This window comes from Mercenaria mercenaria, chromosome 4 (genome assembly GCF_021730395.1).
Source record: "Mercenaria mercenaria strain notata chromosome 4, MADL_Memer_1, whole genome shotgun sequence".
Taxonomy (NCBI): domain Eukaryota; kingdom Metazoa; phylum Mollusca; class Bivalvia; order Venerida; family Veneridae; genus Mercenaria; species Mercenaria mercenaria.
This window is the reverse complement of record NC_069364.1, coordinates 27,893,803-27,912,722: the sequence shown is the minus strand read 5'-3', so window position 1 is coordinate 27,912,722 and position 18,920 is coordinate 27,893,803. Positions and strand designations below refer to the sequence as shown.

At 35.7% G+C, this 18,920-nt stretch overlaps 1 protein-coding gene across 5 annotated transcripts in view; it reads right to left on the bottom strand.

Annotated features, from left to right (window-relative positions):
- Nucleotides 1-18,920, bottom strand: part of LOC123552781 (afadin-like) — an 89,605-nt gene continuing 70,685 nt past the window's right edge. For 2 of the 5 annotated variants that reach the window (XM_053540830.1, XM_053540831.1), the window contains 8 exons: nt 17,301-17,489; nt 16,506-17,057; nt 13,571-15,420; nt 11,117-11,241; nt 10,553-10,642; nt 8,455-8,569; nt 7,555-7,668; nt 1-3,679 (listed from right to left, as the gene is read on the bottom strand). In XM_053540830.1, coding sequence (XP_053396805.1) covers nt 2,813-3,679; nt 7,555-7,668; nt 8,455-8,569; nt 10,553-10,642; nt 11,117-11,241; nt 13,571-15,420; nt 16,506-17,057; nt 17,301-17,489 — 3,902 coding nt within the window. In that variant the 3' untranslated portion in view covers nt 1-2,812. The remainder of the gene's footprint in view (nt 3,680-7,554; nt 7,669-8,454; nt 8,570-10,552; nt 10,643-11,116; nt 11,242-13,570; nt 15,421-16,505; nt 17,058-17,300; nt 17,490-18,920) is intronic. The other 3 variants (XM_053540832.1, XM_053540834.1, XM_053540833.1) reach the window with 2 other exon arrangements.

The window sequence follows — 18,920 nt, the reverse complement described above, 5'->3', positions numbered from 1 at the left end:
TGACCGATATAATGGTTTTATTTCATCTGGCATTTAGAAAAGTTAGGAGCTATATCTCCCTACAGTATGTCTGTCAGCTAGCAGTCTAAGAAATGGTCCTCATAGGTCAAATGTGGTAACAAACAAAAAACACAGATGAGTTTACAATAAAGTACGAAATGATGAAGACAGAAATTTCATTAAATGAAATAGTGTAATAAGAGGAAATACAGGCCTTAGATAAAAGGTACGATATGTTATGTAACATTTAAGGCACTTCTTCCAAAAGGTAAGATCCAAACTTGATTGATAACAAATTGTATAATTTTGAGGTATTCTGGACAATATAAGTTTATTAAAACATTATAAAACTTCAAAATTTGAAAAGGGAATACATTTGCCTTCAAAGTTGACTTATGAAAAATAATGAAATGTAAGTAATACAGATAACTTGTGAATATTATACTCAATTTATTTTTTTCTTGTACAGTGAATGTTAGAAATACAATGATTCCGTTTGAGAGTTGAAAACAAGTCTTGTATTACAAAGATATAATGCTTTTCTCTTTTACATGAACAATCTGCGTATGACTTGTAACGTATAAAATAGAGAAATCCTGTTTTAATGGTAAAATAGTTGGAAGAAATTCCAAATATGGTTATACTGTATATTAATAAGACCTAGATTATTATATTCTTTTTGTCTTTGATAGTGTAAAATAATACATCATGCCGTTTAGTTATAATGAAGTAAATTGTTACAACTCTGATAAGTGCGTGACACCAATTAGCATTATGAATGAAATAAAGAGAGTTTCAGCAATTAAATTTTAAACGTAAACACTGAAGTTTCAAATAAAATCAAGAAGCCGACATTTAAATGACAAAGTATTTTTTTTTTTTTGCTTGGAGTATCTATGTATTCAGAAAAAGTTCTGACAACAGATTTCACATAATACTTAAACAATATATCATGTAAACTGTTCAACAACTGAATATTTTGAAAACAACATGGACTACCGTATAAACATGATTAAACATACAACCATTTCATGCATTGGTGTAAACTGGGGGGGGAGAATATAGGCCTCTCTCTTTTTTTTATATCAAATATCAATTCTTGTAAAAATATTTATCTTAAATATGTACAAAGAAACATAACAACTGGCTGATGATATGTCAAGATATTTTATATAAATGAGAAACTTTAAACGATATTAAACATCACAAAATATGTTAGGACACAAAATACAGTAAATGACAAGTTGATCAACAAACATGTCCTTTCTGTACCGTTCAAACAAAAAATAAACTGAAGACAACACAAAAAGTGATACATTCAAAGATTTAAGCATACTTTATAACAGCAGAAGCAACCCACAATTTTTTTTTATTTTCAGTTTAAATACGAACTGTTTGCTGAATTCAGACTCATTTCAGGAAGTTAATTTGAAGTAGGACAGAACAGTTTGTATTTATCTAATTTTCTCTGTGATCTCAATATTAAAGACTTAAATACAGAACGGTGTAGAATTAAACTCTCGGAACCAAAATGAGGATTGATCAATTACGTAGAAAGCCAGTGGAACTCGGGTCAGTATTTGCTAACATCGTACTGTAATTAAATAACATTCACCCTTTTTTATCAAATCATATGAATGAAAGAATTTAAACAATTTAATGTCTTTTAAACATTTCAACTTAAATTTACTGCATATATATCTTTCTTAGAGCTGTGTTTACAAATAAATGCCCTTTTATCCATTTTAATGACAGATATTCATGGATGAATGATCAAAATGAGACCAGATTAATTTATTCATATTTTACATTTTTCAGTGGGAATAGAAACTTCCGTACAGATCAGAGAGTAATTATAAACTATTAATATTACCTATGAATTTTTCAGGGATTTTTCCAATCAAAAGTATTTATGTTGTTTCCATCAATAAATAAAAATGAAGATTGAAAGAAAAAGTATAAGCCAGGTTAAATACGAACTGTTAGCTGAATAATTCACTCATTTCGGGAAGTTTATTAATTTAAAGTAGGACAGAACAGTTCGTCTACTATCTAATGAATGCATCTGGGCCCGATACACGTTATTGCACCAGACCCATATAGCATTCTTAAACATGTTATTTATACAGTTCTTCCTAAAATACTAGCATATATGACAACTACATTTATTTAAATATCTAATTTGTTAAGAAAATAAAAACTATTATCAAAGTCTATTTTGATGTTAAATAACAAATTTTTAACAACCCATTACAAATATCACATGATCAGAATATAACATGGAATGCAATATACATGTACAAAATACATATTAACATAAATGTACATATCATGTAAAAAAATATAATATTTACATAATAAATGCCTAGCTCTCTAGTTATCACCACCTGCTGCATGAACGTTACGCCATGATTTTTTGTTTATTGCTTCACCAACAGCTTACACTTGTACTGAATTTTCTATACAAAGTTTACACATGTATTTGTTAATCTACACAACTCTTTTGAATATCACATAGTAGTTGTTCACAACTCGATAAATGTTAACTACAACAAGTGTTTCGTAACTGTATCAGTTTAACGGCAACTGAAACATGCATTCACGTTAAATGGCCGAGGATACCCAACTTCTTACTCTCGGAAACTGATAGTCCCCATAAGTCACCTCTCTGAACACAATTTAAAAGCACTTTTATTTGCTAGTGCGGTCGGTTTTTATATATCAATATCTACATCTCAAAGACAGTACCGGGAAAAGAGATTTTTCTTGCATAATTTTCAAATATTTCCTAATTCATTTTCATATAATCAGATCACTGACCATTATAAAGTAGCTGAGATTCAATACGTCTCTGACTTGTTGACGCTTTCGGTTTTTCTTTCGGAGTATGCTCCCCAGCTTCTTGAGCAAAAAATTTCATTTTGTCTCTAAAAGATAACCTATCAACATTTTGTTTATTTTTGTTCGCCATTTTGGCTTCGATCCTAGATCTAGGGTCCCTATAAATTTCCTGTGAACCAATCACAGTTGGCGTATTTTCTTGAGTTCTATATTTAACATCATTATTGTTCACTGATGGCGATGGTACCGAACTGACTGGCACTGACTGTGACTGAGAATAATTTGTCCGCGACATATTTTGTGGTTCAGGAGGCGTGTATGCTCTCTGAAACGGCTGATATGATGAATTATGACCTGGGCTTCCTGGCCCCACTTCCAAGTTCACTTGTGGGTTAAATGAAACAGATTTTTTTGAAGGAATATTTTCCTGACTGGACCCATATTGTGACGGCGGATTCATATGATACCCACCGTTATATCTGTCCATATGATCCGGCCTAGCATTCATGTTTCTACCTGTATCGTACGAGGACCCTCTCTCCGGTGGAGGCGGGCCATACTGGCTTTGACCGTATCGCGGATCTGGCACAGTTTTCGGGGAGCCTTGAGGAGGCAAATTTTCATATTGTGAATAATATTGATTTTGCTGATTTGCTAAGGCCTCAAGACGTTTTCTCTCTTCAGCAACTCTTATTTCTCTTTCCTCTTCCCGTCTTCGCCGCTCCTGCTCCGCTAGTTGTTGGCGCTGGTATTCTTCCTCTTGACGACGTATTTCCTCACGAGCTCGAGCCTCCTCAGCGTCTTTCTGAGCCTGAAGTTCCTTTTGTCTCTGCCTCTCCTGAAACACAATCAAAGTTTCCATCAATCAAAAGTAATATATAATTTATTATGTACATTTCAGACAGAATTATCTCTTCTGAAGGCACAAAATAGTTATCAGCAATGTTTATGGGGCCATAACAAAACTTTTTAAAAACTTGGACTTTGAATATCAAGCCTGTAGTCAAAAAGTAATAATTTTTAAGACATCAGTTTTGAAGTCATTTGATTCCTGAACTATAGCATTTAGTCCCACAAGTGGTAATACAAGGTGTTGTATTTGTGTTTGACTGAAAAATACAAGCTGTATATTTCTGACAGAACTAGAACTGTCACAGGAGTGACTCATACCCCCACCATATGGTCTTGTCACAGAAGAATGCCATGATAATGGCAACCATAAGGAATCTTAAAAATACTTTGGAGTACTTCATCCTGGCTTCCACATATAACTAATACTAGTATAATACTAGTATAGTGATACTAGTAAATATATTAAATCTCTAATATTAGAGATACACTAAAAGTGAATACAAAAAAGTGTCTTACCGACCCATGTTACCACGGAAAAATGTTTTAACTTTTTACATAGGACTTATAATAAAAAAGTTAGAAAAATACCTAAAATATTGAAAATCTAAAAATAGGATTTCTAAAAATAGACTAATTCCTGGAATTTAAGGGGAAGAAACTCAGTTCAAAGGTTAAAAAAAAGGTTACTTCCCTTTGGCTCTAAGCCAATCAGAATGAGATATAGTGAAAATACATCAAAATTAACCTTAAATTCTAGGTAAAAGGGGACACAATTCAAGAAAAATAGTGTCAGAGTTATGCACCTTGTGTCACATGATGTGGGTGATGAGGTGGAACATCTATTTTAAGTCTGAATCAAATCCATTCAGTAGTAATTGAGATATAGTGAAAATACATCAAAATTAACCTTAAATTCTAAGTAAAAAGGGGCATAATTCATGAAAATTTGGTGTCAGAGTTATGCACCTTGTGTCACATGATGTGGGTGATGAGGTGGAACATCTATTTTAAGTTTGAATCAAATCCATTTTGTAATAATTGAGATATAGTGAAAATACATCAAAATCAACCTTAAATTTAAAGTAAAAGGGGACATAATTCATAAAAAATCTATGTCAGAGTTAAGCACCTTATGTTACATCATCTGGGTGATGAGGTGGAACAACTATTTTAAGTTTGAATCAAATCCATTTAGTAATAACTGAGATATAGTGAAAATACAACAAAATTAACCTTAAATTCTAAGTAAAAGGGGACATAATTCATGAAAACTTGGTGTCAGATGCACCTTGTGTCACATGATGTGGGCACATGATGTGGGTGATGAGGTGGAACATCTATTTTAAGTTTGAATCAAATCCATTCAGTAGTAACTGAGATAAAGTGAAAATACATTAAAATCAACCTTAAATTCTAAGTAAAAAGGGGCATAATTCATAAAACAAGAGGACCATGATGGTCCTGAATCGCTCACCTGCCCCCGCATGAACTGAGTATGACGTCATTTTTTTCTATTATTTGACACAGTTACCTAGTTTTTGAGCTCATGTGAACTACTTCTGAACTTGACCTAGATATCATCAAGATTAAAATGCTGACCAATTTTCATGAAGATCCATTGAAAAATATGGCCTCTAGAGAGGTCACAAGTTTTTTTTTATTATTTGACATAATAACCTAGTTTTTGAAGGCATGTGACCCAGTTTAGTACTTGACCTAGATATCATCAAGGTGAACATTCTCACCAATTTTCATGAAGATCTCATGAAAAATATGGCCTCCTGAGAGGTCACAAGGTTTTTCTATTTTTAGACGTACTGACCTAGTTTTGAACACATGTGACCCAGTTTCGAACTTGACCTAGATATCATAAAGGTGAACATTCTCACCAATTTTCATGAAGATCCATTGAAAAATATGGCCTCTAGAGAGGTCAAAAGGTATTTCTATGTTGAGACCTAGTGACCTAGTTTTTGACCGCAGTTGACCCAGTTTCAAACTTGACCTAGATATCATCAAGATGAACATTCAGACCAACTTTCATGAAGATCCCATGAAAACTATGGCCTCTAGAGTGGTCAGAAGGTTTTTTCTATTATTTGACCTACTGACCTAACTTTTGACCACATGTGACCCAGTTTCAAACTTGACCTAGATATTATCAAGATGAACATTCTGACCAATTTTCATGAAGATCCCATGAAAAATATGGCCTCTACAGATGTCACAAGGTTTTTCTATTATCTGGCTTACCGACCTAGCTTTTGACCGCACATGACCCAGTTTCGAACTTGACCTACATATCATCAAGATGAACATTCTGACTAATTTTCATACAGATCCCATGAAAAATATGTCCTCCAGAGAGGTCACAAGGTTTTTCTATTATTTGACCTAATGACCTAGTTTTGGAACGCACGTGACTCAGTTTCAAACTTGACTTAGATATCATCAAGGTGAACATTCTGACCAATTTTCATGCAGACCCCACGAAAAAATGGCCTACAGGGAGGTCACAAGAATTTTCTATTTTTAGACCTACTGACCTAGTTTTGGAATGCAGTTGACCCAATTTCAAACTTGACATAGAAATCATCAAGATGAACAATCTGACCAATTTTCATGCAGATCCCATGAAAAATATGGCCTCTACAGAGGTCACAAGGTTTTTCTATTATTTGACCTACTGACCTAGTTTTTGACCGCAGTTGACCCGCTTTCAAATTTGACCCAGATATCATCAAGATGAACATTCTGATCAATTTTCATGCAGATCCAATGAAAATACGGCCTTTACAGAGGTCACAAGGTTTTTCTATTATTTGACCTACTGACCTAGTTTTAGAACGGATGTGACCCATTTTCGAATTTGACCTAGATATCATCAAGATGAACATTCTGACCAATTTTCATGCAGATCCCATGAAAAATATAACCTCCAGAGAGGTCACAAGGATTTTCTATTATTTGACCTACTGACCTAGTTTTTGATAGCAGGTGACCCAGTTTCAAACCTGACCTAGATATCATCAAGGTGAACATTCAGACCAACTTTCATGAAGATCTTGTGAAAAATATGGCCTCTAGAGTGCTCACAAGATTTTTCTATTTTTAGACCTACTGACCTAGTTTTTGATGGCATGTGACCCAGTTTCGAACTTGACCTTGATATCATCAAGGTGAACATTCTGACCAACTTTCATAAAGATACCATTAAAAATGTGACCTCTAGAGTGGTCACAAGCAAAAGTTTACGCACGCACGCACGGACAGACGACGGACGCTGCGTGATCACAAAAGCTCACCTTGTCACTTTGTGACAGGTGAGCTAAAAAATGGTGTCAGAGTTATGCACCTTATGTCACATGATGTGGGTGATGAGGTGGAACATCTATTTTAAGTTTGAATCAAATCCATTTAGTAATAAATGAGATATAGTGAAAATACAACAAAATTAACCTTAAATTCTAAGTAAAAGGGGACATAATTCATGAAAACTTGGTGTCAAGAGTTATGCACCTTGTGTCACATGATGTGGGTGATAAGGTGGAACATGTATTTTAAGTTTGAATCAAATCCATTTGGTAATAACTGAGATAATAGATTTCGGGACGCGACGGGACGGGACGCGACAAAACTGACTCCTATATAGCCCCCTCAAACATGTTTGGTGGGGGTATAAAAATCTGTAGTTATAAACATGTAATTATATAACAACATAAACCACATGATGAACCCTACCGGAACTACAAAATATGTTAAGCCCTTCATTTCAGTTTCCCCACTGAAAATAGGAATATAACATATATATTATGCTTCATTATACATGTAATTCAGACGGTTAAAATACAAATATATTACCATTTCTTTTCTTCTCTCTTCCTCTTGCCTTTTCTTCTCTCGTAATTTTTCCTCCTCTAGCCTTTGGAGACGTAAATTATCCTCAATCTCTCTTCTATGTTGTTCCCGGGCCTCCTGAAAGATAAAACATCTGACTGTAAATATTCATATTCTTTACTACCTAAAGAATAGTCAAAATATTCTAACATGTAAACTGGTAAGTACAGTTCAATTGCTTCAGTTCTACATATACAGTGAAACTATGACTGCTTGAGATCACAAGGACATGAGTAAAATGTTCGAGTTATCCCGAGTTTGGAGCCATCCAAACAGAGAAAATGCAAGGAAAATGGCCTTACACTGCATGAATTACTCAAGTGAGCTCAGCTGCTTTGGTCATTGATACTCAAGCAAGCAATGGTTCAATGTGTATAAAACATTTTGACAAGAGCCCTGCCAAGTGAGGCAATATACACCTGAAGGGTTATATCACAGGAGGAAGCAAAATTAAAACAAAATACAAAATTTGAAGATTTTTTTTAGGTGGGAGGTACATGTGTGTGCAATTTGTGACCTTGACCTTTGACATACACATCACATACAAGTGCTCTGTCCATTGTCTCAGCGCCATTTACGCAAAGTTTAAAGTCAATATCTTTAATGGTTATAAAGTTATGCTCTGGACACAGATTACGACAGACAGACAGATGCAAGCAACATCAAATATTACGTCTTGTTTTTTTCAAAATGGACGTATAAAAAAAACACATGTAAGTGATGAATACGGAACTTAAGATCACACACTGTACTTAATGAAAATAAATTCAAGCAGATTATTTCAAAATGTCATGTTTTTTTTTTTTCTTTTGCACTTTTACGGAGACTGATCCAATCTGTCAGCCTGGTATGAACAAACAATACCTTTTGTTTCCTAAGATATTCTTCTGATTCCCGTTGCTGTTTCTCTATTCGTCGTTGCTGTCTTTGTCTCTGTTCCTCCCGTTCCCGTTCAAACATCTCAATACGTCGCTCCAACCTGTAAATACGTACTTCAGGTGTGAAAAAATTCCTATTAGGTACATCTAATTTGTTTCTGTTCTTTCAGCATCATAATAAAAGAACAGTGTTCTCATATAAACACAACACCTAATCAATCATTTTAACAGTTCAATAAAACTGTCAGTAACTCGACATGTCAGACCTGACCTTTAAAATTTAAAATCTTGTGAGATCTAATCTATCGTGCAGTGTCTACCACTATTTTTATTTTTTTTGTGCAACAACAACAGCAAGTTCAATCCTATAACCGATGTGAAAGCCCCCCATGTTGCTAAGGTAAGATATCCATTTAGCTTTCAGACTACATCTGTGTTCATAGGACACTGGTGCCCCAACTTCCTGTCCTTGAACCTTCAAATGTTACTTGCTGACAATGCAGAACTAAGTAAACTTTCATATCACATTGAGTTGGGGGTGGGGTGGGGTGTCATTGAAAGAAGCATGGATACTATTAAACATCATTAAGAAACAAAGAGGAGTAAATCCCAAACAAAACCGAAAATGCAAAACTTCATATGCTAAACAACATTTCTATAGTTTCATGACTCCAGGTCCAATACTTTTTTGAAATACATAGTACAAAAACTCTAAGGCCCTTAATGCATATTTTTGAATAAGTGAAAGGGCACAACTCTCAGGTCTGGCTTTGTGAAATCCTCAAAAAACCCAGGTGAACAATTTCACATACCATAAAGCAATCCTCTAGTGTTTCATCACTCTAGACAAATACCTTTTGAGATACATGCAACACAAATTTTCAGGCTCTTTTATGCATATTTAGGCTAAATCAAGAGCCTTGACAATGGGTCTGGCTGAGTGGAATCCCAAACAATTAGCTGGTGCACAACTTCACATGACGTATAATATCCCTGTAAGTTTTCACTACTTGGGTCAAAAACTTTTTTGAGATATATGTTATGCAAATCTTTAGGCCCTTATGCATATTTTGCCTAATTCAAGGGCCATGACTTTGGTCTGGCAGAGTGAAATCACAAACAAAACCCCAGGTGCACAACTTTACATGCTGTACATTCCTATGATTATTAATGACTTCAAGTCAATTTCATTTTTTTTTTTTTTGAGGATATGAAGGCTACAACTTTGGATGGATGAACCAATGAATGTACAGAAAAGGGTAAACCCACACCCCACCCAAATTATGGGGGAAAGACAAAAATGTATCAACAAAGCAGTAAGCTTGGTGCAAAGGTGGAAATACTAAGAATAATATGCTTAAGTCAAGTCTAGTGTTTTGCAAAGTGCATTTCCTCACACCTGTAATACACAAGAAATGATCTAAAGCTGAAATTCCTGAATTTATCTTTCATGTCTTTGATAGGCACAGGATGGGCGGAAATCAAATACTTGTAAAAACTATCCTCCGTCACAAACCGTACTTCTATGTTATTTAAACTTACACCCATCTACAGCATGCAAATTCCAAAATTCCGAATATATAAGCTAACTACTGCTACTAAGTCTTGAAAATATCAAAAGCTTAATGTCTATAAAGCCATCTAGATTTTCGGGAAAGCTGCACATTGATGCACTGGGAAGTAAGTACACTCTGTGTTTTAACAATTCATTATTTTTGTATACTGTAAAACCAGATATTTTCGCAAAGGCTAAAAATTTGCTATATTTGAAACTGGCAGTAGTAGAACATTTGCGACAACACAATTTAATAAACTTATAGAACAATAAATGCTAGGATTCATTTTTGCAAAAACAATTACTACCAAATGCAAAAAAATATCCTGCAAATATTTCTAAAAAATGGCTCTCAGTGTAAGTTTTTTAAAGTCTTGCCAACATGAACACAATCTTTGCAACTGAACTACCCCAAGTAACAAAATATTCCATAACCAACTTGAAAGCCTGAAACCAAACTAAAGCCACATCTAGAAATGCTATGAATTCCCTAGGCCCTGTGCTTTACTGCAATGCAATATGATTATACCCTTGTGAAACATTCTTCACTGATACAGGAGGGGCTTCCACTTCTGGTTTCTCCGCTATAGGAGGTGGCTGCTTATTTTTCAATATACCCCTGCATTGTATACAATTTTTCATTGATATTTTTTCAATATACCCCTGCACTGTTCACAATTTCCAACAGTTTTTTTAGTATACGCTGCATTGTATACAATTTTCCATGTGTTTTTTTTTCAATACACCACTGCATTATATCAATTCTATATCTTTCATTCACAAATTACTATATCAGATTACTACATTCTCTATATACCATCTTTATTTTTAATATCATGCAAATCTGAAGTATATATAAGGAAGCAAGATAAATATTTTTAATACAAACATATTTTTGCACATACCCAGCATTTCTTTCAAAACTGAAATTTATTTCTTACACCAATATGAAAAGAAATATAGTGAAGTGAAAAACGAAATGTATCAGCCAAAATAGTATCGTACAGAATGGTATGAACTTAAAATGCTAAAAAGTGCAAATAATATATGTAGAATAAAGCATTACAGATCACTCCCACATGTAGTTAATTACCTTTGCATTCGATCCTTTTCTTTCTCCATGTCCTCATACTGTCGTTTCTGTTCCAACTCTTGCATCTTCATACGACTTTTCACAAGGTCCTCCTGCAAGCCTTGCACCGAGACACGTGTACTCACCTGCAAGTTAATTTGAATCCAGTCACATAAAATTTTACCTTCTATGACAATAGTCACTACTATCAAAATTGTTACTAAAAGTATTACAATGCTACTAAATGGCACGTTTTTAAACTAAATAACTTGAAATATATTTAGAACTCTTTTTTTGTGGATTGACATAACGAAATCAACAAACCCACAATTATTTATAATTCAATACAGAGTACTGTAATAACTTCAAGAGATAAAAATTCGTTTATGTACTGAACTGTACTAGAGTTCCTAGATTCTGTATTAGAACAAACTTGTTCTCCTTTAGGAAAAGAAAATGACAACTTCTTGAAAAGAAAATCAGAAATGAAATCTGATTCACTCATAAATACATACACAAATCTTTTAGGGTAAAAAAAACAAGTGAATGAAGTATTGCCATGCAATACAAAGTCCCCTACTGGAAGGCACCTAATTTTCTCTACTGCAGTATAACATAATGAACTGATATCTGTCAATGTTGTATAAACAATATTGTACTATATATACAATATGCTATAACAAAACACTTGGATTAAAATTTATATATATAAAAACCTATAGTTTGTTTTCATATTGAATTTTTTTGGCTGATTATAAAAATGTTATCATGTAAGTTATTTATAGTAACAACAAAGGGAAATTAATCTTTAAAAAAAAAAAAAAAAAAAAAAAAAAAAAAAAATCTATATAATATAAGTCCACAAGAAACTCTTTACCAGGTAGAGATAGGTCAAAATACACCTAAAAATTGGATGTAACATGCATGCTGTACCACAGAAAAGTGGTCTCGATTTTTCTCTACCGCCAGTAATAAAAAAGTTACAATAAAATCTATTTATAGTAACAACAAAGGGACGTAATTCTAAAAACAAGGGTGCCTCATGGTGGTGAACATTTGGTCCAAGTTACATCAAAATCCCTCCATGCATGAAGAAGAAATGTTCCGTACAAAGTCATTCTTGAATTTGACCTTTGACCTCTAAATATGACCTTGACCTTAGACCTAGGGACCTGGTTCTTGCACATGACATGTTGTCTCATCCAGGGGAATATTTGTGCCAACTGATATCTAAATCCTGCTTTGCATGACAAAGTTATAGACCGGACAGGAAAAAAATCCTCTTGACCTTTGATCTCAAAGTGTGACCTTGACCTTTAAGCTAGGGTACTGGGTGTTGCGCATGACACGTCGTCTCATCATGGGAAACATTTATGCCAAGTAATATTGTAATCCCTTGATGGATGACAGAGTTCTGGATCGGACAGGGAAAAAACCTTATTGACCTTTGACCCCCAATTGTGACCTTGACCTTTGAGCTAGGGGTCTGGGATTTGCGCACGACACGTCATCTCATCATGGGGAACACTTGTGCTAAGTGATATTAAAATTCCTTAATGAATGTCAGAGTTATGGACCGGACACGAAACAGACCCTGTTCATGCTATGTTAACATTTGACTGCTAAGTGTGACCTTGACCTTTGAGCTAGGGGTTTGAAAGTTGTGCATGACACATCGTCTTATTATGAGGTACATTTGTGCCAAGTAATAATAAAATCCCTTCATAGATGGGAGAGTTATGGACCGGACAGGAAAAAAGCCTTGTTGACCTTTGACCTCAAATTGTGACCTTGACCTTTAAGCTAGGTGTCTAGGTTTTGCGCATGACACGACGTCTTCTCATGGGGAACATTTGTGCCAGGTAATATTAAAATCTCTTCATGGATGGGAGAGTTATGGACCAGACAGGAAAAAAGCCCTGTTGACCTTTGACCTCCAACTGTTACCTTGACCTTTGAGCTAGGGGTCCGGGTTTTGCGCATGACACGTCGTCTCATCAAAGGGAACATTTATGCCAAGTAATATTAAAATCCCTTCATGGATGGGAGAGTTATGGACCGGACAGGAAAAAAGCCCTGTTGACCTTTGACCTCAAATTGTGACCTTGACCTTTGAGCTAGGGGTCCAGGTTTTGCGCATGACACGTCGTCTCATCATGGGGAACATTTGTGCCAAGTAATATTAAAATCCCTTCATGGATGACAGTTATGGACCGGACACGAAATTGCGGACGGACGGACGGACGGACGGACGGATGGAAAAGCGCATTCCTATAGTCCCCGAAACTGGTTTTCAACCAGTAGGGGACTAACAAAATTTTCGAGGGTTCAACGCAATAAGGGCGTATCTACATATAATAACTATATGTAGATACGCCCTTATTGCATTAAACCCTCTAAATAAGATATGCACAAATAGCAATTTTATATATTACATTAATGCACTATCAAAGAATACATTTGACTGCTACTTACAAATCTGTCATCATCAGAATCCTCTTCCTCATCTTTGTTCTGTACCTCCTGTAATCTGCGATTGAATTCTGCATCGAGTCTCAGTTTACGTAGCCGTTCTTCCTCTTGCGGTGTTCGATGTGGTCTTGATTCCAGCTCAGCAATCTCCATCTCACGTATACGGTTCATTCCTTCTTCCTGTTCTTTTTGTTGTTTTTCCTTCTCCTCTCTTTGCCATGGCGATAATATTGATTCACGCTGATCTTTAATCTGTGTATGTATTGGCGGCCTATAGTTTGATTGCTGTTTTCTTGGGTCATACGATTCATAAAGATTTTGTTGTTGTTGTTGTTGTGGGGGTTGAGAAGATGGACTGTGTTCCATACTTCTATTCGGATAGTTGATGTTCTGGTAGTCATGGTTAGGCTGGTATCCTGATGACTGTACTGGCAATGACTGTGGCTGCTGAGACTGGAAACCAGCTGAATGTGGTGGCTGGTATCCAGTTGGATGTTGAGGCTGATAACCAGAACTCATTGGAGGCTGGTAACCAGCAGAGTGGGGTGGAAGAGACTGGTTCCCAGGCTGAGTTGCTGACCTGGGATCCCGCATCATTGATGAAGTGGAAAATGGCTGATTTCTGCTATTCTGTGGAGGAAGATTACTGTAACTTGGGTCAGAGGGAGGCTGTTGTAATAATCTATTTTGCTCCTCTCGTATTTTTTGTTCAAGTCTATAATCCATAACTGGAGGTGGGGGCAGGGGAGGTAATTCTTCATCATGCATTTCTTCCATTGAAGGCGGTGGGGGCAACTCCGGTGGAATTTCATGCATAGGAGCTGACATATTAGGGCTTTTATGCATGTCATTACCTCCAGATAAATGTTTGTTTCTAAAATCTGCACGACCATCATGGAAGCTTGTATTCTGGTAATGACTCTGAGAGTTGGGTGAAGTATTGAAACCTTGTGATGCCTGCTGATAACCTGGTTTGTCTCTCAACTGAGGATTGTAGAAATGTGGCTGCGTCTGCCGATTATCAATCTCTGATCTTGGAATCTCAGCCGGATGTACCAACGGTTGATTCGGTTTTGGTGCAACTGACGGTTTCGGTGCAGGAGCTGGTTTAGACTTATCTTCTTCTGGCCGTCTCAGCTGCTGGAATGGAGGTGTCGGTTCCTGTTGCCTCGGCAATGTATTTTCGTAAAAGTTTGGCTGTTTTGACTGATTCCCCATGTCCATTTTTCTAATCTCACCTTGATTTGCATAATTAGGTTGCGGTCTTATATTGCTATAGTTAGGTACTCTATTTTCGAAACTGTCATGAGGAGAACCTTGGCTACGATCCATATCTTGCCAGTTTCTCAGTTTTTCAGGACTTATCTCCTCTGACTTTGGACGTCCATTCACTAACTCTGGTCGTTCATGTGGAGCAATAAACTGCGATTGTGGTCTTTCGAAGTTCTGCGAAGTTCTTGCAGGTGACTGATGCATAGGGGGACGGTTGTATTGCATTCCAGGTGACGGTTGATTAGTATTTGGATATCCTCTGTTTTGATCCCTAATTCTTGGGTCGATAGGTTGATTTTCATAATCGTGACTTCTGGAATCTTCCAGCGAGTGAGGCTGATTGTAATAGTCTGCGTGAGGGTTCTGATTGCGCTGTAATGCACTTACACTCTGGGCCGGTCGCATCATTCCCTGATCGGGGCGACCGTCGAAAGAATTGTCCATGTGTAGATTTGGTATAGATTTTGATTTATCCATCATGTCACGATTATCACGTCTGTTGAAGTGGCCATGTGGATGTGGTTGTTGATGACCGGCAGGTTGTACTCGTAACCTTTCAGCAGCAGACATTGGCTGATCACCTGGGAACAAAAAGAACAAAATGTTCAATACAATACTGGTAATTAACCGTTAGCATGCTAGATAAATTGTCGTCTGCTGGAAATGTCGTCTGCTAAAATTGTAAAGTTCATTCAATTTGCTCCAAAATTGGAAGAAATATTGTCAGAGTAGCAAACAGCTTGGAACCTGATCAGACGCCGATTTAATCGGCGTCTGATCTGGTTCCAAGCTGTTTGCAAAGGCTGTTAAATTCGCCTGCAGCAGGCTAAGGGTTAAGAAAACAAACTTATGATTAAAATATTCTAAACTATATGATACCTTGTGTAGAATGATTTAAAAATTTATTCAAAATCTTAATGACATTTTGCACATATATGTAAATCATTGAAATGTCCTTATCTATATCTTATAAATACATTTATATTAACCCTTTAAAAAGTAAACACTAAATTAAATTAATTTCTGTTTGGTCTTTGACAATAGAATTCGACAATTTACCAATATGATGACTGAAGATGTACATGTATTTAAGAAATTATATAATTTTGTAAATATACTTTTTTTTAGGGTTGGGGCAAAACAGCTATTTCATGAGGAAGTTAAATTTGTAAATTTCAATGTGATTAGAAAAACTATGAATTTTGTATATTCTTTGGGATTTGTTTTGCAGAAAGATATAAATAATTATTGTCCCCCATGAAAATTATTTTTTCATAGTATAGAAATGCTAAATAAAAATCAATCAAGATAACAGTTATAGGTATCAAAGGTACCAGTAACAGTCATGTTTTATTATGCCAAAAACACATAGTTTACTCAAATGGAGATATATTAATTTCATGGACATGAAATTTTAAGTTTGGACCAAAATGGTTAATTTACTGGGATATAAATTCAATGATTAAAATGAATGGGAATTTTACTAGTTTGTTGGGATTTAAAAACTGACTCAACCACAAAAAATGCCATTAGTCCCAAAATATTAATAATTTCACAGTGTACAAATTCCTGGTTTCACTGCACACAGACTTATTCTTGTTGTATAAATTACTTTTATCATTTTGACTAGTTTTGGACGTTTCATTATTATAAGTGACATCTTTACTCAAAAGCCATCGTCTAGTTAGTTCTGAGTCACTTTTAGACTGCCGGCTTGATGGAGTGTCATACAATCCTGACTCTGATCGACTAGTACTGAATCCACTCTCAAACACGTCATCCTCAGAGACCCCGTCTTCTGCTGATACTAGTTCATGCAACGAGGGTGTGTTCACTTTCTTTGGGTAACTGTATAATGTTCCACGACTGAAGTAACTAGCCACTGACAAAGACCTGTGGAAATTGTTCATGCCAAAATACTCTCCCTTTGGTGTCAATTTCTCTGCTTTTGCCCTGTAATCCCTTAATTCGCATTGTTCAACTTTCTGCTTCAGAACTTTAATAGGAACTAAAGTTTTTAATTTTTCTATCTCCACTCTTGACTGGTAGTTTGCAGGCTTTTTACGCCCAAGCCTGGCACCAGGAAAAGTACATTCAGCCCAAGCACGCCTGTCGCGTATCTCTGCCGTTTTTATGATTTCGGGAACAATGCCAGTATGCCAAGTGTTGCGCCGCTCTCGTTTGAAAGACGACTTTCTGCGTCTTGACTTGGAATCAGCTGAAATCAATATACAATAGCACAAACATTTAAATAAGTGCCAGTAAGGCGAAATAGTGTGCAAAATTGTTTCTAGTCATAGTGCTTGTAACATGTGGGTGACAGTTATCGAAAAAATTTGAAAAATAATTCAACCAAAAAATGTCTGCCAGACCACTTGAAAGCAAGGACTATAACCATCCTATTGTGCAGTGCATTTTGTACCTACCCCTCAGAGAAGAGTAATACAAACTGGATACATACTGTTAAGTGCTGGTGAAGACCGACTATCAGGTCCCCTTAGTCCTTGACCTCTCATGTCTCTTGGAAGGGTGCGCGAGTCTTTCTGCATGCCTGGTCTGCGGTCATTTTCAGGCATGCCATTATAGGGAGGTGGCCCCTCCTCTCCAGGACGCTGTTTACTTGGAGTCATAGGAGTCTTCTGTGGAGAAGCTGAAATTAGAAAACATTTAAATTTAAGGCCCTAAAATTACACAGCAATATCCAACTTTATTACATACCTTACTATAAATAGCAACAAAACTGTTGTGGAAAAAGTCCTGTAACCAAGGCCATATAACTGGAAGGGGGCATTATAACTAGTTATTGACCTGCCATGGACGAGTGATGTCATTTCACCCTGTGCTGTCGTGATAAAAAATTCCTTAACGTTAGTATCTTTTATGATTAACTAATTCAAGTAATGGAGTAATTGTTATAGTGTTTTGGTATATAATAAACAACTCATTAAACGGCAATGACATTCCGTAAGTAATTATCAGCACTCCTAAACCTATACTGACACTCAAGCTACGCCCTCCTGCAATATAGATTTATTCCTACTCATAACCACTTCAGGTCTACCACTGCAGTTATATAAGTGTATAGTAAAATTATAACAATTATCACACACAATTCAATGTCTTCAAATGATTCATCAAAGTATCTTCAGTTAGTTCTATATATCAGTTCAATTTAAACAGAAAATTTGCAATGTGCAATGTCATCATAATTATGCAATCAATCATGTAACACCACATGCTTTTACATTCCTATTGTGTAACGTAAACACAAGCGTGTCATGTACTGTATGCAGACAAAGTGAACAGAGGTATTTCGCCTTTTTACTCAAACAAGGATTTCAGATACCGTATTCACACCTACAAGTCTGCTTCAAGTCTGAGGCCAATACTCTATATCCCACTTCAAATTATTGCATGTCTCATTTTGAACAGACTTACAAGTTTTAAAATGATTCTTGAAAGGTTATGCATGTCCATTATGGCTGATTAAATTCTGTAATTTTTCACTGCAGACTTGTATACATTTTCTCAAATCATTTAAACATGATCAAATTGCAAATGATTTTAATTTTCTAAAATCTTAACAAAGATGACAGAGTACTTCAAGAAGATAGTATGAAATGTGTACTAATAACAAGTAGTATGAAAACTGTTTGTTTTGTTACTTTAACACTATTTTTTCGATAGTACATTTGTTATACAGTGAACCACTGCATACTTGAACATTGATGGCTTTACTACTATTTACCTTATATTTTCTCAAGTTTTGGATCGTCTGAAATTCTGGGTTACTTGAGCATTTTGTTAGTTCAATTGCGACTTCAACAGATTCCTGTTTCACTTTATAAACGGTCAATTAACCTACTCAGATTTCCTACCAGCACTTACTTATTCATCTTCCCATGTAACTGACCAATATTCTACATGAATCTGCGACAAAGGTCCAATGATATCACATACTTTTTACCAGTCAAATCATTAAGGAGATTATGTTCTTGCCCATGTATTGATTTTGTTTATTTTGTTTTAGGTTTAAATCTTCAAGGAGAACATACGCCTCGCCCGGGAATGGAACTCACAA